Source organism: Dicentrarchus labrax, unplaced genomic scaffold (genome assembly GCF_905237075.1).
Source record: "Dicentrarchus labrax unplaced genomic scaffold, dlabrax2021, whole genome shotgun sequence".
Classification (NCBI taxonomy): Eukaryota; Metazoa; Chordata; class Actinopteri; family Moronidae; genus Dicentrarchus; species Dicentrarchus labrax.
The window spans coordinates 22319985-22346982 of NW_026136710.1; the positions used below are offsets into that span (position 1 = coordinate 22319985).

General features: G+C 40.8%; 1 protein-coding gene across 2 annotated transcripts in view; it reads right to left on the bottom strand.

Annotated features, from left to right (window-relative positions):
- dcc (DCC netrin 1 receptor) overlaps nucleotides 1-20022 on the bottom strand; it is a 281121-nt gene extending 261099 nt beyond the window's left edge. For both annotated transcript variants that reach the window (XM_051413496.1, XM_051413495.1), the window contains exon 1: nucleotides 19314-20022. In XM_051413496.1, the coding sequence (XP_051269456.1) occupies nucleotides 19314-19440 (127 nt within the window). In that variant the 5' untranslated portion in view covers nucleotides 19441-20022. The remainder of the gene's footprint in view (nucleotides 1-19313) is intronic.
- Nucleotides 20023-26998: the final 6976 nt, after the last annotated feature.

Below are 26998 nucleotides of genomic sequence, written 5' to 3' on the forward strand. Positions count from 1 at the left end.
TGTCTCCTCTGTTTTCATCTGCCTCCATTTTTAGTCTCTTCAGTCATGTTCATGGTATGATTTATTCACTAAGTCTGTTTCCATTGAACTTTGTCGCATTTTCATTTTTTTCAAAACACCAACTTTGACAACCTTGGCTAAGCATAAAAATGTCAACATTTCAACTTTTTACGAATTTCTGGTGTATCCACTCAGGTTTTGTGAAGCGCAAATCAAATTGTGCATAAAAATAGGTGGATGGACACACCCTTTAGGAAACACAGATATCATCCAAAGTACTTTAGGTCGAAGGACAGCAGAACTGCATAAATACTGATCCAGTGTGATCCCTTATTTTCCTCCAAAGATAGCAACTTGCCTACAAATGGAGCAGAAAAGGTAGACTTGTCTAGCAATCTTGGTATTTCCACTATGCTAATTATCAAATCTCACAAGCACAAACTCATCAAGTTGAAAACATCAATTTACGGGTGTGTGCAGCTCAGAGTTTGCCCTCAACAGAGACTGTTTACCTGCAGACAACCAATGACCTTGCAAGGGTGATTGGTTAATACTACTCAGACTACAAACCAGAATGCCTCCGATGCCAAAATGTTAGTCCCTTGCCGACAGATTCTGCATTACAGTACAGGCAAACAGAAGGGCAGTTTTAGGATGAGAAAATGATCTTACATGAGCCTCAACAGCACTTCCCTGCTACCTGAGACACACTGCAGTGACATAGACTCTTCTTGTCATGTGAATAGAATCTGACCCTCAGGACCAAAGAGCTGGACGGATTACAAGACTGTTTAACCAACATTCACTGACTCGCTGGCAAGTGATTGACGGATCCATCTTAACAATTAATACTTGAAAGCAGAAATCAGATCTGGCAGCCTCTCTGTCACCTGCTGCGACTGTGTCTCAAACAGAAACATGAAAGGAGCTGCTGGGTAAAACGGAGCCTGGACTGCAGCCAATCAGCTGTCAGAGTGGGAGGATGATGCCTCTGACGCCGAGTCTGCAAGGGAAACCTTGTTAGTCTGTCCAATCTGTCAGAGGGAAAACTACAGACTGAGAGATGACCGTGTTTGTGCGTGAGTCAGAGGGATGCTCATAATGCCTCGTAGTTAATGTAATTACTGAGAGATTTCATTTTATTGTTGATTAATGTGAATAGCAGATTCACACAGGTTCGTATCCATCAAATTTGAATGTAATCCGTGAAACAGAGCACATATTTAAATAAGACAGCACACAGATCTTTGTGTTACTTAGTTTTTTTTTAATGGAATTTGACTGATGAATAGATTTTCATTGAAAGTATGAGGAGTTTCCTAACTTCACTGGCAGGTTTCTGTATCCTACCTGAGGGGAGAGGAAAAAAACATAATAAATGTGATTTGAAGCCTGGGTGGAAAATTAAATGACTTGTAAAGATGAAGGTAGTTTGTTGAATATGAATGAGGGTCGCAGAGGGAGGCGTTAAGCTCGCTATAGGAGCTGCAATTAAAACTAATCCAGACGTTTAAAACGTCTGATTCAGAGCCAAAACTCAAGGAGGAGGAGGAGGAGGAGGAGGAGGAGGAGAGGAGCTGCCAGCTGCTGTCAGAGCACGACAATGACACAGCTACGTTTAAAACTCACCTTCATCCACAGTCAAAGGCTAACAGGCTTGCTAGTGTCCCCCAGAGACTGCAGTTTTCATTAAATAACACCAAACAATACAAAAGTCTTAGGCATAAGTTTATGAAACGAAGCAGGAAGAGAGTTCAAATAAAGACGTCAGTTTGACATCAACCTTCTCTTTGGTGTTTTTAATAGTTTAACAAGACTAAGAGGATAAAGTCATGCTAGTAGCTTTGTGGCTAACGGTGCTTTGAGATAAATGCTACCTTCAGCATGCTAACTAATATTGAGTGAGTACTCGGCTGAAACAAGTATCCGGTACAGACAATGTTCTTTTAACAAGAATGATTATCGTAGTCAATATCTGTACTTGTAAATATAGAAACTTTTACTTTAAAAAGGTACATTGCTGAGGATTTAAAGAAAAACTTGAACGCCCCCATCTGCTGCCAGTGTTTTGTTTGCCCATTCTGGGCTACTGTAGAAACATAAAGTATCTATCTATCTATCTATCTATCTATCTATCTATCTATCTATTATTCAATTTCTGCCTAGATGCTACTAAATGTTACACACTGAACCTTTAAAACACACACACACACACACACACACACACATATATATATATATATATATATATATATATATATATATATATATATAGGATGTCATTCGGATTGGACAAGTGTGGCCGGATGGTCTCAAAGAGAGGCAAGATGATCAGAACTAAAGGGGTTGACCTACCAGAGGGCAACATAGGTGATATCCAAGACAGCTACAAGTACCTTGGTATCCCACAGGCTAATGGAAACCATGAGGAAGCCGAAAGGAAGTCAACCACAACCAAATACCTCCAAAGAGTAAGGCAGGTCCGGAAAAGTCAGCTGAATGGCAGGAACAAGATCCAAGCCATCAACATGTACGCACTACCAGTCATCAGATACCCTGCTGGGATCATAAGCTGGCCAAAAGAGGAGATAGAAGCCACAGATATCAAGACAAGAAAGCTCCTCACCATGCACGGAGGGTTTCATCCCAAATCCAGGACCCTGAGACTGTACGCAAAGAGGAAAGAGGGAGTCCGAGGACTAGTGAGCATCAAGGCCACTATCCAGGATGAAACATCAAAAATCCAAGAGTACATCAGAAAAATGGCCATAAAAGATGAACTGCTAAGTGAATGTCTCAGGCAACAGAAACCCGATAAGAGTGCAGAGGAAGAGGAGCAAACAACCTGGAGGGACAAGCCCCTACATGGCACGTACCACCGCCAAATTGAAGAAGTGGCTGATATCGAGAAGACCTACCAATGGCTGGAAAAGGCTGGATTTAGAGACAGCACAGAGGCACTGATCGTGGCAGCACAAGAACAGGCCCTAGGTACAAGAGCCATAGAGGCCAAGATCTACAAGAGTAGATCTGACCCAAGGTGCAGACTATGCAAAGATGCCCCTGAGACAGTCCAGCACATAGCAGCAGGGTGTAAGATGCTAGCCAGGTAAGCATACACGGAGAGACACAACCAAGTGGCTGGAATAGTGTACAGGAACATCTGTACCCAGTATGGAATAGAAGTACCCAAATCCCAATGGGCCGCACCACAGAAGATGGCTGAGAACAACAGGGCCAAGGTGCTGTGGGACTTCAGCTTCCAGACTGACAAACAGGTCCTGGCTAACCAACTGGACATAGTGGTGGTAGACAAGGAGCAGAAGAAGGCGGTGGTGATAGATATCCATATGGCCATACCAGCAGACGCCAACATCACAAAGAAGGAACACGAAAAGGTTGAAAAGTACCAAGGGTTGAAAGAACAGCTGGAGCAGATGTGGAAGGTCAAGGCGAGCGTGGTCCCCGTGGTAGTAGGAGCACTCGGGGCAGTGACCCCCAAACTGGGGGAGTGGCTCCAACAGATCCCAGGAACAACATCAAACTCAAACTCCCAGGCCTCTGGTAGGGAGGACCCGAGCTTGAGGATGACACAGATACCACCCCAGAGGGTGAGAGTGAAGTTTTTATATATATATATATATATATATATATATATATATTATAAATAGAAATAATAGTAAAAACATGGCCCTAAAACTATAGCAACTTATCAACCCACATAAAGTTCAAGCCAGAACTTCTGGTTAGTCCCTCCCCCTTCAGGATTAAGCACCCCCCACACCTGGTTTAAGCCATGCCCACTCCCAGTACAAATACGGATACATATAATGTATTTGCTCATGCATGAAGTACCACTGAGGCTGGCAGAATGCAGGTATTTGTCATGAACCAAAGTATTAGACAAATGTAAATGTTCTGAGCAGATGATGGAGCTGGAAAATAAAATAAGTCATCATTAAGACGTTATTACAGTTCATCCTGAGGGGGACATGAATGCATGGACCAAATTTCATGGCAAACCATCTAATAGTGGTTGAGACATTTCAGCCTAAGTCTTTAAAAGACGGAATGACTGGTGTTGCCAGCTTAAGCTGCAAGCACAGTTAAAGAATGTCGGATTTTCAGATGTATTTTTGAACAAATTTTGTGTGTACTGTTCCTTTTATTGGTTTGAACTTTGTTTTTTGAAGGGAAAGCTGCTGAATAAAGACTAGAGCTGATTTATTGCAGATAAAGTTTCTACCTCCTGTTGCGCAGGACAAACCTGCTGATTATGAAACTTAGACTACAGTTGTCCGAGTAATGGTATAACCAGTTCTAATCATTCTGTGATGTCAGCACTGTGTCATCCTGCAGCTGTACTGTCGCCTCCTGCTGCTGATGTAGTCCGATGCCGCCGCTCCAGGCAGCAAATTAACATCATGACCGAACCTACTGATGTGGCTGTAGGCTTTGCACCTCTGTTCCGTGTGTGTATGTGTGTGTGTGTGTGTGTGTGTGTGTGTGTGTGTGTGTGTGTGTGTGTGTGTGTGTGTGTGTGTGTGTGTGTGTGTGTGTGTGACTGTAGCTGGTTAAGCCAATGCGACATTTCTCTTAAGTTTGTTCTGTTGAGCCGTGAGAGTTTTCCAGGTCACTGAAGATGTTCCCGTTTCAAACACAGAGATAGGTTCTCTGAAGGTCACAACCTCTCTGTCACTTCCTTGGTGATGAAGACTGACAGGGTCAAGCGGACTCCAACAGTGATGTCACCTAACCTTTATTTCTCCGGGGAAGGACAACAGAAGAGACAAACTCCTGGGTTCAGAGCTTCAGTAAAGGGCCACACTACTGTTATATCATTTGTATCATACGTCTTTGTTTTGTGATAAACTGATGCCTTCACTGACTGCTGGTACACAAGTAAAATACAATTTATCTTCTTGGTAAATAGCTGACTAACATATAAAAGCAGCATCTGACTAGGCACAATAACAAAACACACAACTAACAGGCTACACACATTTCTTAACATCTGCTTCAGGAGAATACTAAAAATCTGGTGGAGAGACAAAGTAAGCAACAAGCCAGCAACCCAAATTCAACCCTCAGAAAACCTTCCACAAACATCACTCAACAAGGCCTGAAATGGAATCCTCGAGGATCCTGGAAAAGGGTTCGCCCCAGGAACAGCTGGAGAAGAGGTGTCCAGGAGGAAACATTTGGGAGGGGGTTCAACTTGGGGGGTCTTGAAAGAACTAAGTCAAATAAATTAAGCATCTGATGAGCTGTGTACAGGTGTCCAAATGTCCTGTGTACAGATCATCGAAAACCTTATTCAAATGAAATATTTATTTCTGCTAGACTGTAATGTCTATGAAACAGATGTCTAATAATCTCTCTCTCTCTCTCTCCCTCTCTCTCTCTCTCTCTCTCTCTCTCTCTCTCTCTCTCTCTCTCCCCGCCTTCTTTTTAGTTGCTCAATGTCAAACAACTACATATGAATTGTTGAAGAAATCTATCAATTTCAAAAGCCTTTAATATCTCATGGCTATTTACTCAAAGTAAAATCATGCTTTTCAACTGTTACTATAGAGAGTAAGTAGCCACGAGGTAGTAAAGGTTGTTTAAATCAATGAAAGAGTCTGAAGCACTTGAAACTAAACTAGTAAGATCCCCAAACTGAAGAGCACCTCAGGAACCTTTGTTCACACCCGAGCAGCACTCTGCAGATTGTTTCGTGACCGAACGCTACATGTGACCCACCATCCTAATATTGCTGCTGGAGTCATTCGGTGCCTGTGGTCTGGAAACACAGAGCCCCCCCACACCACACACACACACACACACACACACACACACACACACACACACATTAAACATGTTCAGTTGTTTCTCAGCATCCAATCAGCACACAGTATCTCTCAAGTTTAACTATTTAACAGCGACACATGTTCTCCATTAGAACCACAAGAAGAACTCTACCCGCCTCAGTGAAACCTGCAGCGGAGTGTCGCTCTGTGTGTGTGTCTGTGTGTGTGTGTGTGTGTGTGTGTGTGTGTGTGTGTGTGTGTGTGTGTGTGTGTGTGTGTGTGTGTGTGTGTGCGCGCGTGTGTGTGTTCACATAAATCGTCACTGTCAGCTGAAAACCTTGTATCTCCCTGTTTGGTGGTAAAAATCTCCATCTTCAGACAATAAATCCTCAAAACAAAGACTTTACATCAGAGATAGAAGGTTTTCATCTGACAACAGTTCTGTGTGTAAGACTGCATCCAATGTGTGTGTGTGCATGTATATGTGTGTGTGTGTGTGTGTGTGTGTGTGTGTGTGTGTGTGTGTGTGTGTGCTGCATGCAGGACGCATCACTAATCTTTATAAGTGGCTATAAATCCAGCTGGCTGTGCTGTGGAGCTGGGCGGCGTGCTGCTCCTGCAGGCGGGGGGAGGGGGGTGGGTGGGGTGTGTTCGGCAAGCGTTCAGGGTTCACTAGTTTCTGGAGTCCTCCTCGCTCGCTCGCATGACGCCATGCGTCCCCGTATGAATATTTATGAGAGGAAACTGCTGCAGTTGAGGCGATTCATCTCATTTGGCGAGAGCTGTGGCGCTGCACAGGAAGTGATCGTGGTCTCACGCAGTCCTGGATGTCTCTGGATTCTAGCCAAACATGGCCAACTCTGTTTGTCAGCTCCCAACCTCAGTGGTTGTTTGTCTTGTTTGTTTACAGCAGAGCAAGACTCTACGAGAACGATACAACTTTAAAAACAGTGGTGGAAGTGTACTGTGATCCAGCAGCATGCCAGCTACACCTGTGTGGCCACGCCCCCTGACCTCTCACCTCTGGTGCTGGCTCCGAGGAGGAGCAGGTTGTCTGACTAACCATTTGAGAGACTCTTCCTCATGAAGCATACCAGTGCTTTGGTGACAAACACCTAAATATAAGCTGCACTCATTTGGCCCACTACAGTTTTTTCCGAATGCTAAAACACAATTTTTACAAACTAGGCTGGTTTTATCAAAATACTTAACACAATTCACAAAACCACAAACTGCAAAATACCTCATATATCCTGCAAAATGAAGCACTGCAACCAAAACTACATATAGCATTATCAAAACAAACTTGTGCCCCAAATGGTACACACACTTTATTCATATTACCAGATTTTTGTCTAACCAACTACACACTGTTGGGCATAATGAAAAACACTCTCATCTTTAGTATGCCTTGCCATAATACTAAAATAGTTCAAATTGTAGAAAATTCTTCAGATTGTTCACATGCGCAGAAATATTTGCAGATACACACACATGCTGTTGAAACATTTATTTTTAACAAGTCAGTGCAACATATGCAAAGCAGATATATTTACATTGGAGTGAACAAAAATATGCACATAAAAAACAGTAAACTAAAAAAGAAAATTGCAACTTCTTCCATTGTTGTAAAAAAAAAAAAGGTGCTCACCTGTGGTGTTTTTATAGTGCTTACTTCCAACATGTGACTTTATGTCAGATTGTTGTGTCTTATGCAGAGAACTGTGTTCAGTGCATTTAAAAAGTGCCATTTTGAATTGTATAATGTGTGTAAAGCAGAAAATGTGTTTAGAGTTTTGGAGACTTGAGAAGAGGTTTTGCTCTCTGTGTGTTAGTTTAAATAATTTTGCTATGCATGTCATTTTAGTGAGTTAGCAATCGGAAAAAAATTGTAAATGCAGCTCATATTACGAGAGCTCAGGCAGGGTTGCAGAGCAACAAAGTAATGTAACTAGTAGTGTAATTACTTTCTACAGGGAGTAAATAGGTAAAGTAATGCATAACTTTCAAAAATAGTAAATAGTAATGGTAATAAATAACTTTTAACAACACTGAATAGAAGCGCTGATGTGGGCAAAAATCTGAAGTGCGGGTGTACTGTACGAGAGCTAATGGTCAGTTTCATTATTAATGAATCAGAAAATAGCTGTTTTATCCAACTAATAGTTCAAAACCCAAAGATATTGAATTTACGAAGCGAAAGGCGGCAAGTCTTCACATCAGAGAACGTGGAAATTCAAAATATTTGGCATTTTCTCTTAAAAAATGACTTCAACAATGATTAATCAATACAAATTTTCTGTCAGCTAATCTATTGATTGAGTAATTGTTTCAGCGCTACTCTATACTAGTCCAAATCAAGCACTGGTAAATCACCAGTTTTAATCACAACACGATATTATATTGATTTATTTGGATACGAATACAATATTTTCTTATTGAACCTGTAATAAGTTACAACAATGGTTTGCATAATATCCCAGCAGAGGATCAAGATTATTTTCATTATTTTAAGAGTAAGACCACTCACACAACTTCTCAGTTTAAGAGAAAGTGGTCAGGTCCCAGTTTTGGAAATGAAGCAGCTGTTTAGTTTTTCAGATTACCTCTAGTGTACCTGCTTAAATTTGGGGCATTTTTGCTACTTGGACCATTACAGTCTTTCAGTCGTTAGATTTTTGTGCTAGTTTTAAAAATTTTAGCCAAGCAGTTGGTGTACCCCACTGGCAGAAAATCGGAATATTTGGCTTGTTTCTAGAAGGTCTGTTTTTGCAGTTAACAGAAAGAAACTAAAATATGATTTGAAAATGTTCTTCCAGACTTTTGTTTCATCTCGTAGTGGCATTGTTTGCATATGGCACGTGCCTTGTCTATATTTCTACACAAAATAAAGATGACTACATGTTTTCACTTTGTATCCATATATTGGATGGCTGAACATTAATATCAATCTGTCGATCCAGATCGATGTATCGTAACACACATAGTCAGAAACACCAAATCTCTCCATCACAACATCATCTAAGCCCATCAGCTTTATCCACTGGATACATTCAAAATACCAGCTTGGTGTGGACTGAGCACCAAAACAGAGAAAGATAGGCATTTACAGATTAAGAGGTTCAGTCTGTGGCTCCAAGCTGCAGCATGAAAAGACCTGGAGATGTTCAGTATGTGTGTAAGTGTGTATATATCATGTGGTTCAATATACAAACAGTTTTTATCCTGAGGCCAGAAAACTGCACGCCTCTGCATAAAAACCTATTCATTTGTTCTTCACTTTTTAATCAGCAACTTCTCCGCAGACAAAAAACCAACACCCACAACAAAAAGCAGCAAAGCGCAAAATAAAAATAAAAAAATCAGCAGGCAGGAATAGAATAAGTAAAAACCAATTAATGTAAAAGCCTGCAGGAGTATTAATGAGGAGGATTTAAAGGTGAGGGAGATGTAGTGCTCCTCAGGCAGGTAATGCAGGTTGCCTTCATGAATAATGTATGAGTGTCAGAGCAGAGCAGCTGATGTTAAATATAGACAGCTGAGAGCACAAGACGTAAATGAAACGCTAATGTTCAGAGCCGAGGCGAATTATCTGTCTGTAAATTACTCACAGGCCTGTTTTTTTTCCCATCCAGCATCTTAATAATGCAGGGACAGAAAAACATCCAGAGACTTAATTAAGATACACGCCAGGGCTTTCAGCCTAAAAATGCTACAAATCCAGTTTGGAGAAACATTTCTCAATTTCTGATTCTGCAAAGGAGAACTTTATTATTTTAAATCAAAGCCACACAGCTTCTTTCTTCATGCCAAATGTGTTCTGTCAGAGCTGGAGTCAAATTTTTTCACTCTAGACTTTGAACATGCAGGATCAGATTCAGGATCAGTCCACATATGGATGCACTTTGCGAATGCATTAGCCTTATAAGAACTCGGGAACATTATGTACATTTTGAAGTGGGAGTTACTTACATTTGGGGTCCTGAAGGAGGAAATTTTGTTGGGTTTCTTAATCCTCTTTATAGATGGATCACACAACTACTTGTATGCAAAGTGTCACTTGTGGTGATAAACACGCAGAAAGTTCAACTTTGCTGTTCCCTCAGTTTTAGGAAGCGAATGTATGTGTTACCACTACTGTGTTGTAGAAAATCTGTAAAAATCTTTTAATCTATGAAGCCAAAACTGTTTACAGTTTTGAATAGGACTTTTTTTCTGTTTTAAATCAAAGCCCATCGTGGGCTGTAACATAAACACGATTACATGATTGCATATCAAACTAACTAGAAACTGAATGCCTGTCAGTCTAAATTCTGTTATTTCTCATTTACATTACTCTTACATTACATCTGTCATCAGAACATTAGCATCTATATTCCCTTTCAAAAACCCACCACAGGCCAAAGCCTACACTCAAATCACAGTCAGAGAAATGACTCAAACCTGAAATAAGACAGTGAACACCATATATAAATAATATCTCTACCTCAGGCAACAACAGAGTTTGAGCAAGTTTAAAGAGAACAGGGGGGATTTTGTTTAGTTGATAAATATACGTGAGTATTTTCTAAATGTATCATATTTGTCCTTTTTCAGTCCCACTGTGCTTCGTTTTAGGTCGACCACTGACTGATAAATGAACCTCTGCTGTACTAAAACACGGAAAACTTCCATGTGTTTCTGTTTGAATTATTATCTCAGATTTGTAAATGACTTTCTGTCTACCGGCGGAGTTGAAAAGCCTAATTAAACTGAGCTGAGCAGCAGCTAACACGTCGTTTTCACTCGTCCACCTTATTAATCCACCGCTCCTGGCTATGATTACACACAAAGAGTCTTTTTCATTGGGCCAAGCGATCAACCTCCCAGACCTCTGCGACACACACTTCATCTGTTACAGGAACACACAGAGTCCAGAGCTGCAGCTCAACACGCAGTATGAAGGGTGGGATATGTCTAAGTCAAGACCAACAAGTCCAAAATAGAAATCAATCGAGTTCCAAGTCAGATTAACAAGTCCAAAGGCCACAGTAGTCCTATAGTCAAACTCCAAGACAAGACAGGGGATTGCAAAGTCAAGATCATAAGGTTCCCAGTCAGGAAAGAGATTTCCGAAGTCAAGTCCCTAGTCAAGATAAATTACCTCCAAGTCCCAAGTCAAAACCAACAAGACAAGACTAACAGGTTCCCAATCAAATCCTCTCAAGACCAACGACTAAAAATAAAAGGCAATTCCCAAGTCAACAAAGTTAAGTGCCAAATCAAGACCAACAAGTCATCTCAAAAGTCAGGACAAACAAGTGCCAAGTCAAGACCACAAACTCCCAAGTCAAGTGCCATGTCAAAACCAGCAAGTCCCATCACAAGTCTAAGTCGTGAAATCTGATTCCTTGAAGGGCCAAAAAAAGCCCACACTGCATGTCAGGTTTTGGTAACTTGTTTGGGAAAGAACAATATCAACTAAGGCGAGCACTGTATTGGTGCCTATTAGTCTTAAACAAAGTTGTATTTAATCAAATTACTATATCTATCTAAATCTAACACAAATTAAGTAGTATGCTAGCATAGCAGTACAGCTTGCACTTAATGACTGGGAGACATAGAGGAGTCAAATCATTACTTGATAACTGTTTAAATATGCAGGTATTTTGTATAGGTGGGTGGGTGGATGGTTGGAGGTGTAAATTAACATCTCCTTGGTGTTAAAAGCCTGCTCCGTCTCTAATGGATTGTCTCTGACTTTATTATTCAGCTCTGCTTATTAATGAAAATGTTTTACTGCTTTGAGCTTTTAGCCTTAATGTGATTCTTGATTAAATTTAGCTCCTTTTGCTTCCATTGTTTGTTGTTTTTCTGCAGCATTTGGAGTCAGAGCTGTTGTTGCTGTCAGCTGAAAACCTTGAACATTGAAGACTCTTAATCAAGCAGAGGTTAAAATAACATCTGTTTTTTGCCAATTAATGCATCTCCTTCTCGCCATTTTCCAAAAGCAGAGCAGAGACACATAAAGCAGACTTGCATGTGAATCATCCCGGTGACATTGCTGTGTTACTATGGTAGGTTTGAATCATCTGTTAGCCACCATCCCTCCTGTTCTGTTTGTCTGTCCTCTGTGCTCAGTTTAAGGAAAAAAAGAAATTACCAAAACAGAAAGTTTAGCAGGTGGGATTCTAACAGATGTTCAGAGAGGATGAGCTGAAGATAATTAGTCTGGATTTTCATAAGAAATATATGGCATTATCCCAAAACAGCAACCCTGATGTAGATCTCAGATTTCATTTATTTGTAGAGTCAAAAATACAGTTTGTCCTTTTGTGTCTAGAGAAAACAAAATTGTATTACTATTTCATGTTATCCAAAATTTCACAAATAGGCTATGTATCTTCATGAATAATCACATGAACATTGAACATGAGGAATAAGTTTTTGCAAAATGTTCTAAAGGATCAGTCAGGACTGTCCATATTTTCAAATACAATGAACCTTTTTTAACGGAATATTTCTATTTGAGATGCTTTCATCTGTTTACACTCTCTTCAGAACATTTTCTGACAGAGCTGAGAGACAGTCATCCTTCACTTCCTGCACCAAGACATAACTGATCACACTGATCGATTCTGTTGCTGCACTGACAGAAAGAAGATGGTTCTGTGCTACTGAACTCGATCAGTCTTCAGTCCCATAATCAATACCCTGATATCAGCAGAAAGATTAGAAATAATTTTCAGGGGTGTGTGTGATCATCAGTGTCTGCATCAGCTGATCAATATCTTATCACTAATAGAAGGGCAGGGTCTAAGCTTGTCCTGGGCCTATTGATCAGCAGGGAGATTTCATTTATTTCATTTAAAGCAGAGATGGATCAATACCACAGAGGCATGAAGAATTCTGCAGGATAAGCATGAGGCTGATACACCCACACAAAGTTGCTGGTTTAAATCCAAAGGTGACCCACTGAGGGGTCCTTCTGCAAGGCATCGGACCACAAGAAGCTGTGTGAGGGACTGCATGAGATGAAATGAGACAAAAAAATGTGAGGCAAAGAACATGCAACTAGACAAGATGAGACAATGAAGATGATATGGACTAGATAGGTGGAAACATGAGCACAGAATGAGGATAATATAAGAAAAGACAGAATGAAATGATGAATATGACATAGGAAAGAGATTAAATGCACTAGACTAGATGAGACAGAACAAGACAAAATGAAATAACATATGATAAAATTAGAAGACAAAACTAAATGAGACAGTGTGAAATGGTATTGGACATGAAAAAATGCAATTAGATGCACTCTAAGTGGGAAAATGATAAAATATGGACAAAATATGCTTCCACAAAATGAGATACAGCAAGATTAGATGAGACAATATGAGAAGGGATGGAGATGAAATGGATTAGACAAGTCAAGAAGGGATGAGATCTATCTCATGACAAGACAAAAAAAATGAAATAAGATATGAAAAAATGAGATAGAAAAGCAGATAAGATGTGATGAGACAAGAAGTGAGAAGAACAATAAAACAAGATGAAATGAGACGAAAAAACATTAGTTAAGACATCATCAGCCAGAACAAGAGAGGATAAGATGATATGAGATAAAACTGAGATGAGACAAGACCACACAAGAGCCGAGATGGGATGTAACAGGACAAGAATAAATCAGATGAGACATGTTAAAATTGGGTAACATGAGAAAGAGCATTAGTGGCGAAGGGACAAGAAGCAATAGGGCAAAACAAGATGAGATTAAATAAAATGCTAAATTAGGTAAAATGAGATAAGAACAGGCAAGAGGAGCTGAGACAAGATTATGTTTATTAGACAACACAATCAGATCAGACAACATGAGAAGACAAGATCATATGGAATGAGACCAACAGGCAAGTCTCTAACACATAAGATATTAAAATAGATTTACAAGACAAGAAGAGATAATATTAGGTAAGACAAGATCTACAGAATAAGAGAAAATAACATGGGATGAAACAGATACGTTGAAATGGATCATGTAAGATATGATAATATGAGATCCAAGATGAGAGACAAGATGATGAGATGAAGATGATGAAGGTCATTATGTAGAAGACATTTCTACATAATATTCCAACCAGAGAGTCTGCAGTAGAGCAGAGTGTCCACATACAGTAGACACGGAGGACATGCAGGAAAGTGCAGACAGTGAAAACAAATCCTCCTCTGGATAACGACAAAGCCTCAAACATAAATCTTCTTAGTCTTAATACCAACACAGCTCTGATTCCTACAGCACTGTTCAAATGACCACACCCCCTACCCACACACACACACATTCGCCCAGAGACACAGAGACAGAGGATAAATGGGAAGGCGTGTGACGAGGACAGAAACACTTAGGGACCAAACAAATAAACGGCAAGCGGATTGTGAACGTCACTTTGTGGTGCAGGAAAAAAACAACCATAAACACAGTTTTTTATTAGAGCTGCAGATTCTTTAAAAGGTAGAGCGAGACCCCTGTACACCAGAGGCCCCATGAAAGCTGCCATCAACAACGGTAACAATAATGTGCTGTAAATATGTGAGCGGCAACCTGAGGATACCACTGGGTTCCTTTATGGCTTTACAGCGGTTTTTCAGTCAGTCAGTCTGTCGGTCAGTCAGTCCACCACGCTGATCCAGACTACAAAATCTCAGCAGCTATTTGATGAATTGCCCTGAAGTTCCTCGAGAACATTCACGGTTCCCAGAAGATGAATCCTGATAACATGGCAGTGTTCTAGTATACAGGAACTACAGACACAAGTGTGTGACCAGTGACTGTTCTAACAGCAATGCTAAAGAGGTTAGCATAGCATCAGTGATATCAGAGCTGGAGAGTATTTCTTCATTGAAAGAAGAGCAAAGAACGGCACTGAAGGCTTTTCTTAGCTTTTTTTCGCTCTTCTCCTGACTGGCTTCAGTAAGAGTTTGACTACAGTTATTATCAGCATTAACATTGTCATTGTGAGCATGCTGATGTTAGCGTTTAGCTCCAAGTACAGCCTTGGAGCTGCGAGAATGACTGTAGACTCTTAGCAAACAATAGACCCTTCTCATGGCAGACATTGTAACTTGTCAAAGCTGGAAAAGCACAGGTGTAACTAATAAGGTTAACAATGGCTCTATTCCATTAAGTGTCCCGGTAAGTCAGGTCAGTGAGAGAGCATGCACAATACCAGAGGTCTGGAACTGTAGCTCACCTGCTCATCAGCCATCTTCCCTGCTATGAATTCCACCTGTGCTTTTTTCCGGTTTTGAAAAGTTCAAATGTCTGCAGTGAAAAGGGTCTTTTTGTCAAACAGATTGGTCCAGAGTGAGGCGTCTTTTGCTCAGATCAACATGGGATTTGTAGTGGATATTAATCATCAGCACTCAGGTTAACTAAATTTTGACCCTGGTTCAACATTTTACCCATCATGCTCGGGGCTACTTGTCATTCCATAAAGTCAAAGAAGGGAACAGAGAGGTTGCTGGTCTCCTACAGTGTGTGACAGTTTGAAATGTGAAGGCAATGCCGCACAAGAACTCTCCGCTCCGCCAGGTTCACCGGCCTCGTGTCGACTTTAATGATGAATCATGAAGGTTAAAGCTCATTGGGAATAATCTAATAACACAGCTAAAACAAAAACAAAGATGATGTATTCACCTGTGTTACACTTCCTCAAACACTCCATCCATCTTCATTTAGTTGGAGGAGGAAACATCCCGGTGGCAGGACAAGGAACTACAGAGAGTTGTGTTTCTGAGCGCCTCTCGGCTCACTAAGGATACTTCCTTCTAGACGTTCTTCTTTCTCAAGTGGTAACACAGAAATGAAGTCCCCATTCATTTCAATGATCAGGGCCATGAGACTTATTCACTTTTTTTTTTTTTATTCACAATTTTTAAGTGACCACACCTTGTTCCCTTATGTTCAATCTAACTTTAAACTGACAAATCAAGAGTTTCTCCCAGCAGTACAACCAACATGCATCAATAACTAAACAGACCCAAATACAGTGAGACCACCCACAACGGCAGCAGCATGATGATCAAACTGATTAACAAGCAGCCGGGAAGGAACAGCAACACATTTCCTGAGATTCAATGTAGCCATAGAAACTAATTCCAGAAATAAGTTGTTCTTCATGCTTGAAAGATTAATTTGGAAAAACCAAATGACAGCCCTATTTCCACCTCCTTCACCAACAACAAACCATTCTGTAGCAAACTGGACTGTAGTATGACAATAATCTGCCAACCAATGTAGCACCGTATCTGCCCTAAAAAACATTTTTCTCCTGTTGTCATGATGATGACGCACCACATGATCAAAGCTACATACACAAAGAGTGTATGTGCTTGTTAGTGATCTATCTGAAAAAATATCTGTTTCTAATTGCTCTAATACAAGAGGATCCTATTAGACTAAATATAATTTGGACTGGGCCTGACTTCAATCCAGGGTCAGGTCTTGGTTACTAGAGACTAGACTGACTGGAAAGTGAATAACAGTATTCTGGGAACCTTGGTCCTATCTAGCGAACCAGCCCATGTTTCCACCAGTTTGGGGCGAATATGACATGGCGACTTTGGTTCCCAAGGAAAACCTGCTATTTTTTGGTCCCAGCTGGGCTCTGAAACAATTTATTTTTGGTCGGAATGCTCCAAAGGGTTCAAAAGACAACTTAATCATGGTCATTTGCATGTCAAAGCGCAACAAAATTTAACTTGTTTACTTACCTCACGCTTGCAGCGATTCAATTGGAATCAATTGATTTGACCATTTTAAATGCTGTTGGGGCTAGGCCTTTAGCTAGGGGGTCCAGGTGATTATGCGCCATGGTGAAGCAACAGCCCGCAGATTTTAATTCTAAGCGAAGACTACCGACTGATTACCTATCCTCAAGGTAAAGTAAGGAACTCATCAGTGAAATAACCTGCAGACTGGAAACCTGCTCCCCCGTTTAAACAGACAGAACACCTGAACACACCAGTGATAGAGAGCCAGACCTGCTTCTGTAAAAAATATTCTGTCTGCAGTTCAGAAAATTTCCTGATTCAGTGTGTATGAAGGTTTCATGAATGAGGCAGGAGGAGGAGTGTGTGTGTGTGTGTGTGTGTGTGTGTGTGTGTGTGTGTGTGTGTGTGTGTGTGTGTAGCATCCACACAGATAAATGCTCGGTCTGAGTAAAATATTCAGAGGATTTTACAGCTGAGCTGCTGAAGAAATATAAACCACACACATTCAGAACTGCTCAGCTGATCCAGCAGATACAGTGTGTGTGTGTGTGTGTGTGTGTGTGTGTGTGTGTGTGTGTGTGTGTGTGTGTGTGTGTGTGTGTGTCTGTCTGTGTGTGTGTGCTCTTCTACCACCAATTAGCTTAATTAAAGTGGTTGGACATAATTTATTGACAGCAGGAGACTCACAGAGAGAGAGAGTCAGTCAGCAGCTCTCAGATCTGTTTGTTCAGTAACCAAAATCATAAAGCAAACTACAAACATTAAGTGATTCTTAAATGATGCTTTGGGATATTTGAAGTGGACTCAAGCAACGATTCATTTAAAGATCCACTCAGATCAGCTGGTTCCTCAGTGGAAATCATGGAATATTATATTAACACTATCTCTGACAGATATGGGCGTGTTGGTAGACATGTATTAGAAGAATAAACGTCAGAATTGTCCAAGAACAGCAACTGAATCACAGAAAAACAGTTCAAACCAAGCACAGCCCCCATAGAAAACCTACTAAAACAAGGTTAAATGAATGATATAAGTTAATGCCATGATATCCCAGGGCCATAATGTACATTACTGGTACTCAACCTGGGGCCCAGGAGCCACCAGGGATCCTTGAGGATGTTCCAGGGGATCCACAGAAAAATAAATATTTTAATTTCACTTTTATGTCAGTGACTAGAAGTCAAACAGAATAGTCATTCTTATTCTCTCAGAGGGCTACTCTGAGAATAAGAATGACTATTCTGTTCAGAGGTTTCACACTCTTCACTGCCAATCACATCTGCAGATCTACTGTATAGACAGTTGTGGAATCTTATCAGACGGGGGTCCCTGAGACTACATCTTACCAAATACGTGTCTGTGGCCTGATGTGCATCAATTTTGGGGTCTTTGAAACCAAAAAGGTTAAGAACCACAGATGTAATACTAATAATGTACTAATAATATACAGTGTAATACTGGGCATCATTTTATGGTGTGTAGTCAATACATAGAGTTATGGTCCTACTTTTATTATTGTTGTTATTTTATATGATTTGGCTTTTTACACTATTTTGCTCTTAGCGTTATCTTTGTATTTTATCTGCTTTGGTTGAAAGGTAACACTGCTGTTTCCCTTTGGGATTAATAAAGTACTCAAAAGTAGAGCTAAAGGTAAAACAGCAGCAAAACCCCACAATCTGCTCAAACCTGCAGACTAACTCATCACCAAAACAGGTGTAATATGGTAAACCCCTATGAGTCTAGCAGAACCTGGTAACAGCCAGCCAGATCCACCAAAATTCATCCATCTGGGAGAAACCTATAAGGCAGAAAGAGATCCTGAATGAGAAAACGATAGAGCCACTGAAACCTGCTGAAGCCAAGTGAAATCCATTTAGAACCTGTCAAACATAGCATCTAAACCTGATCTGTCCCTGTAAACCCTTTCACTCTGGCAGAAGAGTAAAACAGCAGCAAGATTCACTACAACCTGCTCACAGCAGCAGCATAACACATGATGAGGCTCACAGAAATCAGGCGAAACCTGGCACAGCCTCATGGCACACACAAAAACCTGATCAAACCCAGTAAAGCAGAATGTGAGAACTAACAGTTTGAACCTGGACAATAAAAGGAACCATTTTTAAGAAAAAGACAGCAGAAAACAGTGAAATTCACTCAAAGCAGCTGCCTAGCACATGATCATACTGCTGAAGCCCAGGGAAATCCATTTAAACCCAGCAAAACCAACATGATCAGACAAGCAGGATTCAGGTGACACCCGGTAAAGCTCCACGAAAGACACAACAGCCAAATCAAACCCTGTAAAACCTGTTAAAAGCAGCAGCCTGAACCTGATCAGTCCCACTGAATTCATTATTTTGGGGGATCTTGAAGGTAAAACTGAAGCAAAATCCAGCAAAATTCCCTAAAACCTGCTCAAAGCAGCAGTCTAGCACATGATCAGAGCCACAGAAACCTGCTGAAGCCCACTGAAATCCATTTAAACCCAGTGAAACCCAGTAGAAGCCGGTCAAACCCTGCAGTCTGATCACACACACACACATAAAGCCCAGTCAACCCGGTTCAGCCCCGGTCAGACCCGAGTCCTCCCGGGCTACATTAAACAGCAGCCAACAAGGAGACGCAACAAATGTGTCAATTCTCGTTTGGTCTGCGGCAACCAGCAACCACACACACACACACACGCACACGCACACACACACACACACACACACACACACACACACACACACACACACTGCGGGATGGAGGCAGAAACACACTCACCGTGCGCTGTGGGGTGAGCAGCCAGCAGCCAGCAGAGCAGCAGCAGGTAGAGCCCTCCTGTCCTCCTCTTCCTCAGCACCAGCACCTCCCAAACGTCACCAATACATCCAACCGACACCAGCTCCATGCTGCCCGGCTCCAGTCCCGATGAGCCCGAGGAACCAGGAGCAGACACCCACAAATCCTGCTGTTTGATTTTTGATTTTTTTTTTTTTTTTTTCAAAGAAAATTCCTCCACAGAATCCAACTGTCAATTAAAAATCAAAATGAGAAAATCAAAAAGAACCCACAGGGTGGCAGGTGAGGAGGATGAGGATGATGAGGAGGAAGAGGAGAGTGAGGGGTAGAACAACCTCTCCTCTCCTCAAAAATAGTAACCCTCTCCAAACGGGCTTGGATCCCAAAAAGAAAAAAAAGAAAAGAAAAATCCAAAAGAGACACACACGAGGTTAGTTTCCTTCTCTCAGGGCTGAGGAATAAGTTCCAGTAACTATGAAGGCAGAGGCTCCATCACTCCTGCCCGGTGCGGCTGGTTCCCATTCACACAGATGCGAGGAGGCTTAAAATCCACGCTGCCTTCCCGGAGGTCTGCTCCGTCTGCCGGGGAGGACGGATGGAGAGGGTCGGAAGAGGAGGAGGAGGAATCCACTCTCTCTCTCTCTCTCTCTCTTTCTCTGTAGTTCTATACAGCTGGAGAGAGAGAGGGGATGTAGAGAGACCTAGGCAAAGTATGAAGCCATTGATCTAAAGAGGCTGGAGGTAAAGCCCGGAGCTGGAGCGGAGGAGGAGCGGGGTGGTGTGGAAGCTGGAGCCCGGCAGGGGAGGCAGAGCAGCGGGGAGAGATTAACTGAACTCTCCTGCCCTCTCTGGTCAGGCCGGGAACTTTAACACTTCAATTAGAGCTGGGAGAAGAGATTGATCTATCTGTCAGTATGCTGTCTGTTATGGATAGGCCTATGTAGAATTTTAATGTTATTTCTAAAATGTGATGTTTTTTTTATTGTATAATTTTATACGTATGGAAGCCCATTTCTGCCAAGAAAAGAAAAAAAAGATGACATGACAAAACATTTAAATTATGGTAAGTCAATATTTTGAGATATCTCATATTTTTGGAAATTGTCAATGAAAGTTTTGACTATACAGTCACAATAATGACTTCTATTCACTTTGATGTGGTGTCTTAGAATTGTAACTTAGAAAAATGTTTGAAAATGTTTCATACAATTGATTGAATGTCAGAATGTATTTTTTAACTTTAGCACTGACAATGCACATTAATCAACATCACCATTTACATTACACCTCAATGCAAAGGTACCGGAGTTAGCAAATAAGCTTCTTTTTTTTCATGTGTTGGCCCTGAGCAGGTTATAACAAATTAGTGCCCAATATCATCAGTATAGTGCTTCAACAGGTACTACAAAACAATACATTACAAATGACAGTAGTGTTAGGGATTATTTGGACAGATATTACAATATGATTCACAATTAGTGTGGGAATGATCATAGTTTTCTAGTACAAAAACTAGAAGAGAACACCATATGTAGACTGGGGCATATCTGCAGCTTCACTACTTCATTATAACATTTTACCTGTATCAAAAAAACTGCAGCTTCTGCAATTTGCATATTGGACTTGGCCATATTGCAATTTCTTTAATATTTTGATTAATTGAACAGCCCTACTACGGTAGGAAAAAAAGGGAAAAAAAACATGCAAAAAGTTGAAGTTTTACAATTCTCTCAATCCCAATAGATCTTAGAGAGGAAATAGGGTAAATGTGCAGAATTTTGCATCCAATAGTGCTTCTATGTTTAAAAATAATAATATCACCCTTCAGGTTAGAATAGCAATAACAAGTAAGAAAGAAACTGTGGGACTTTATTCGGGTGGAACGCAAGTTTCTCTGCAGGCTAAGAAAGGCCCCCACAGAGCAGTTCAACAAAGAACAGATTTCCTCCTGTAAGTTGTTGAAATTTCATTTATCCACAAAGGTTGGCACATGTGATTTCCATCTCTTTAGTCTTAAACATCTTACCAATAATTTTACTTTTATTTTGTCATTTTGAATCATTTATTTGTATCATCTCTTTTCCTGTCTTTTTTTGGCAGGAACAAATTAATTTCTTCACGTACAGATTCCATCACTGGGAATTCAACTTTTTCTCTTGCTTGGAGTGATTCTCCTGTGCACCTGTCTGCTAGCGTTAAATACACCTTTTATGTTTATTTTCTAGGCAGAAATTGACTTCTGCAGTTTTATGATTCAGATTCAGAAAAACACAATTGCCTATCTGAGTTCCATACTGCAATCTTACAGTAAAATGCCTGAACCTAGATGCAGAGACCAACAGGATAAAAGTAACAGTTCACTTACTCACTTAGAGTAAAGGACAAGAAAAAAAAAACCTAAATAAGAACCAGGCAGGCAGAGAAGAACAGGCAAACATCCCCTGGGTAAGACAGGTGGAGCAGAAGTCCAAGAAGCAGGCAGGGGGTTGAACAGGCAGAATGCAGGCTGGTAGTGAAAGGTTGGAGCACAATAGACAATCTGCCAGAGAATGAATGGAAGTGGGCCAGTAGCCCATATTATGGGTCTAATGAGGGAAGTGGGAACAGGTGTGTAGGTAGGTGTTGCCGGTAGTGGCAGGATCTGAGATGATGGGAGCACATGGCAGGGAAATAGAGCAGGCAAGAGAATGTACTGAGGTCACAGGATGAAAACTGAACCATGTCCATGACAACATGACCATTATTATTTATTATGTTTTCTATTCTTTGTTACTATTCCTATTTTATTGGACAATGATTGTCCAAACTCAGGCTTTGAGGCTGGAGACTCTTATCTCATTAGTGTTATTCAGTTATACATAGTGGAAATAGTGGAATAGTGGATCAAACCGAAACTAAAACAAAAAAATGAATTAGTAGAATAAAAATGCAAAGAAGACAAAGGAAAAGACAGAGAGCAAAATCAGCGGCCAGCGGCTTGTGTGAGCACCAGTTGATCTAAATGCTAATGTCAACATGCCAACATGTATATGTTTAACAGGTACATTTACCATGCGCACCATCTTAGTTATGTTATATTCTCCGAGCAGCAGAGATACACGTTCGGGACGATGTCTAGAACTGGCACAATCAGCTCCAGCAACTGTGGTGCAGCCAGAACGCTTCATGGCCGTGCCCGGTGAAATTTAGGGGTAAGTCATTCAATCGGTGCCGACATGTTCTCATCCCAGGTCCTTTTGTCCTGCCCTTTTTAATACGGTGTTAACATAGTCACAGTTCGGTTTAATTTAGACAAGAAAACTATTTGGTCAGGTTCAGGAAATGATCGTTACATCAGGGTTCCCTCTCTTTTTAAGAAATAATTTTCCAGGACAATTCAGAACAGCACTTGTTCACAAACAGTCATATACTGATCTGGTATTCCTAGCATTGACTTTAATTCCTGTTTTTCAATTTCCAGGTGTTTCCATGACTGAAACTAGTCCCTAAATTTACAGGTTTTCCAGGATGCGTGGGAACCCTGTAAGTGACTTGCAAGTCATGTAATTTGAAAGACACGTTGCCATAATTGTGGCAACAAGTCACGTATGTAATGTTATAAAACTTTAAATGACTTTTAGTTTCACACAAACCCCACCCCCGTCTCCTGGGTGAAAGTCCTGTGATTGTTTGGCCAATGACAAAACATTGGCATTTGATGCCCTGGGAATGAGAATGGGCTGGTGCAACTACATCTCAGGGAATACTGGCCATGTCTGGATGTCCCAGTGAATTTGAACCCCCCCTATGTGGCATCTAGAATTTTTCTAAAGTACCTGTAAACCTAAGAGTCCACTTCAACAGAGAATCCTGATCTACGATTGGCCTGCAGGTGTTAAGATCAGGTCAACAGTTAAACCACTGTCCTCAAGCAGAGCTTAAGGCATATTAAAATAGGTAACCATAGCAACTAACAGCACTGATGCTTCAAGCTCCGACTGGTGAAACCGAGCTAACCAAGAGTTAAACTGACCTGGGAACTTTCTGAGAAGTAAGACTTTGCAACCTTTACTTGTGGAGCAGTCACAAGTAGCAGAAACACACACTGATACACACACACACACACACACACACACACACACACTTCCATAGACTGACATGTTACACAGACACACACAAACCGCAGGTGGAAACGCAACAGATCATCAGTGTGTTTCTGCTCTCAGTGTGATCAGCTGATAAGAAACCTCACAGACATACAATTACCTAATTACTGATTATCAGACTGTGAACTCACAGCAGACTAAACACTGCAGCTCTGTCTGTGCATGGATGTGTGTATGTGCAAATATGTGTGTGTGTGTGTGTGTGTGTGTGTGTGTGTGTGTGTGTGTGTGTGTGTGAGTGTGTGGGAGAGAGAGACTCTATCTAACAAATCCTTTTCTTCTTCACTGAAAACCCTCCAATAGGAGCCAATTAGAACACAATGCAGCTGATAGTATGTATTTATCAGGTTGCTGCTCCACCCTCCCTCCTCTACTGGTGGCCATGATGGACGTCCACGTCTTCAGTGACGAGCTGACTGCACTCACCCTGAAATATTCAGAGAAATAGAGATTGCAGGTAATAAAACATATGGACACAAATCTGAACCTCAAGAGTGGCATAATGCTGTTCAAGGCTTCCTCAGTTCAGAACTATTATGGCCAGTGATATCTGTATTTAACCCTGTGAGTCAGCTGACCACACCCATCAGTAGAGAATGTCCACCCACTGTTAACTGTGGATGTATACACTGTCCCCAGAACTTTGTAGGTGAACAAGACCTTCGCAATATGTGATGGAATGGAATCTTTCTTGTCTTCTGTAGTTCTCCCTTTTCCTTTCACAGTTTTACCTTCTCTCCCTGTCTGTGTTTTTGTCACAAGATCAGCAGCTCAGATCTACCAGCACAGCAGTGAAAGACAATGAAGTGTGTGTGTGTGTGTGTGTGTGTGTGTGTGTGTGTGTGTGTGTGTGTGTGTGTGTGTGTGTGTGTGTGTGTGTGTGTGTGTGTGTGTGTGTGTGTTCATCTAAGAACGGATATTAATGTCAGACGGGAAATTAAAAGCCAGGTTTGTGCGTGTCTGTCTGTGTGTGTGCAACCAGAGTGTTTAGTGCAGGGGTCTGTGCTGGCAGCATGACAGGTATGAACACACACATACACACACTCACCTATCTAGATTTGTAGTCAGGGATGCAGCTCAGTGCCGCTGGACTGGACAAGAAAAGATAGACAGGGATGTCTACAGGTCCACAGTAGGGGTGTGCCTCTCCATCACTAAGGCTGATCTTGCTGCATTGCCAACTATACGATACATTAAAGATACACTTGCGCTGAAGTGAGATTCAACATGATTTGATTTAACACAATGGGACTCAACACAATGCGACGCAAAAGAATACGATGCTATGCAATTCAATGTGGTAAAGATGGTTTGATTTTATTTCCTCCGCTCTTCTTAAAGGTCCAGTGTGTAGAATTTAGGGGCATATAGTGGTGAAGTTGCAGACTGCAACTAACTGAACACCACTCGCGTCTGTATTTGAGGACCTGGGAATGAGAAACTACCATGGACGCAAAACTCACAGCTTGAGAAACAGTTTAAAGAGGAGGAATCAATCTAAATATAAAATTATTGGTCACATTTCTAAATAATAAAAGGCACTGGGCCTCTATTCATTATATATAAATAACTCAGTTTTGACAAAGAACATTTATGCCGGTGCACCACTGCAAATCGATGAATCTTACCTTCTATAATCCACAAACTTGTCCAGGAAACACCAGTCCATGAAAAAAAACTGCAGCAGTTCTCTTCTGTTTGGCTCCTCCAGGTTCTTGCTCTACTTGACATAAAATAGTAGGGAAAACACAGGTGTTATTGGTGACAGTACTCCATTCCATTCAGGTCAAACAGAGGTGCTCAGGCTGCTGCTATTGTGCATGTTGTCTCATTGGAAAAGCTGAATGGAATGGAACCTTAATTTGTGTCATTGGTAACACCATTACCAAGAAGCTCATTACAATGACGGCAATGGTGAGGAAGACTCAACTCACATATTCCCATGCTACTTCATCAAACTGTCTTTTGTTAATGTTTTTTGTGAGAGACCCTGTAGCGGAAGAAATGACATATTGTATGTTTAAGTGTAGCACCGCATGTTCATGCACACGTATATGGGTTTATGATGATGCACCATAGGTTTTTTTTTACCATAGATTAATAGGTAGGATGGGGGAAAATAATGGGGACAATAATTTCAGCACTTTGCACACCTACAGACTGAACTTTTGAACACCATGCACACCGTGAAAGCATCATTTTATATGCCACGTACAAAAGAGTAAGCAGCATAACCATTAGCGTACTAAAAGGTTCTGTCAGATTTAACCTTTGACGATTGCCTATAACTCACAGCCTTGGCAACTAGACATTGATTGACTGACACACATACAGACAATTCAGTGTTGACTTCAGATGTTTTTGTTTTTATACTGGGCTAGGTTTTAGTTATAGGGACAGAACTCAATAAACGTCTATTAATTGTCGTGAAAACCGAGACAATTCAGTCACCATGGTTGGTGTGAATAATTTTTGTGCGCACACATTTTTCATTCTCCATGTCATCTGTCAGCCGTAGAGTAAATAGCCATAAATACTAAATGAAATATATTTTCAATATTAAAATTACCTAAAAATGAATTATAAATATAAACGCAAATACAGTTCACATATGATCTAACATTTTTGCCAATGGTGGTCTATCTGTGATCAGTTACATCACATCAGCATTAAAACACCTCAAATACAAACACAAATATAACAAGGGGGGAAATCATTCTGGTTGATTGGAAGACAAACACGAAGAAGAAAAAGACTTGTTTGGAAATAAATTCAGTCAGACTGACTTACAGTAATAAGGTCACTTAAAAATGAAGAAAAGAACAAACTCAGAAACTGAAGATCTTAAATTATCTGACTGTAGGGTCTTCTAATTAAAAAGACAATTAAAAAGCAAAGTGTCAGTTGTTGCCTCTTGTTTGTCTAACGAGGTCAGAGTAAATGACGTCCAAAGATCATAGCCTGGATTTTTATGGCATTGTGAGGACAAAAACAACAGTTACCAAAAACAGCACATGGACACAAGCATTTAACATTTGAATCCACTAAGCTAATCATAGCTCATTACTCAGTAGTATACCTCTATTATTATTTAGACTTGAAAACAGCAAATAAAAACAAAACAAACACACACACACACACACACACACACACACACACACACACACACACACACACAAAAACCTATGTAAACAGCAAAGCAAGAGTGTATAGCCTCCAAAGAAGAAACAGTAATCATCTCAAAGATATTTACATATTTACTTGTCTCATGCACATACACACACACACACACACACACACACACACACACACACACACACACACACACACACACACACACACACACACACACACACACACACACACACAAACACAAACACACACAAACTTCACTGTTATTTAGTTATGAAGAGACTAATTCTTTTAGTTTCACAAAACACTCAATTTATCCAATCTTAAAGAGTGAAAAGGCTGAATCTGACATTTTAATTAAGTGTGAGGCGTCTATCCATTTTCTATTAC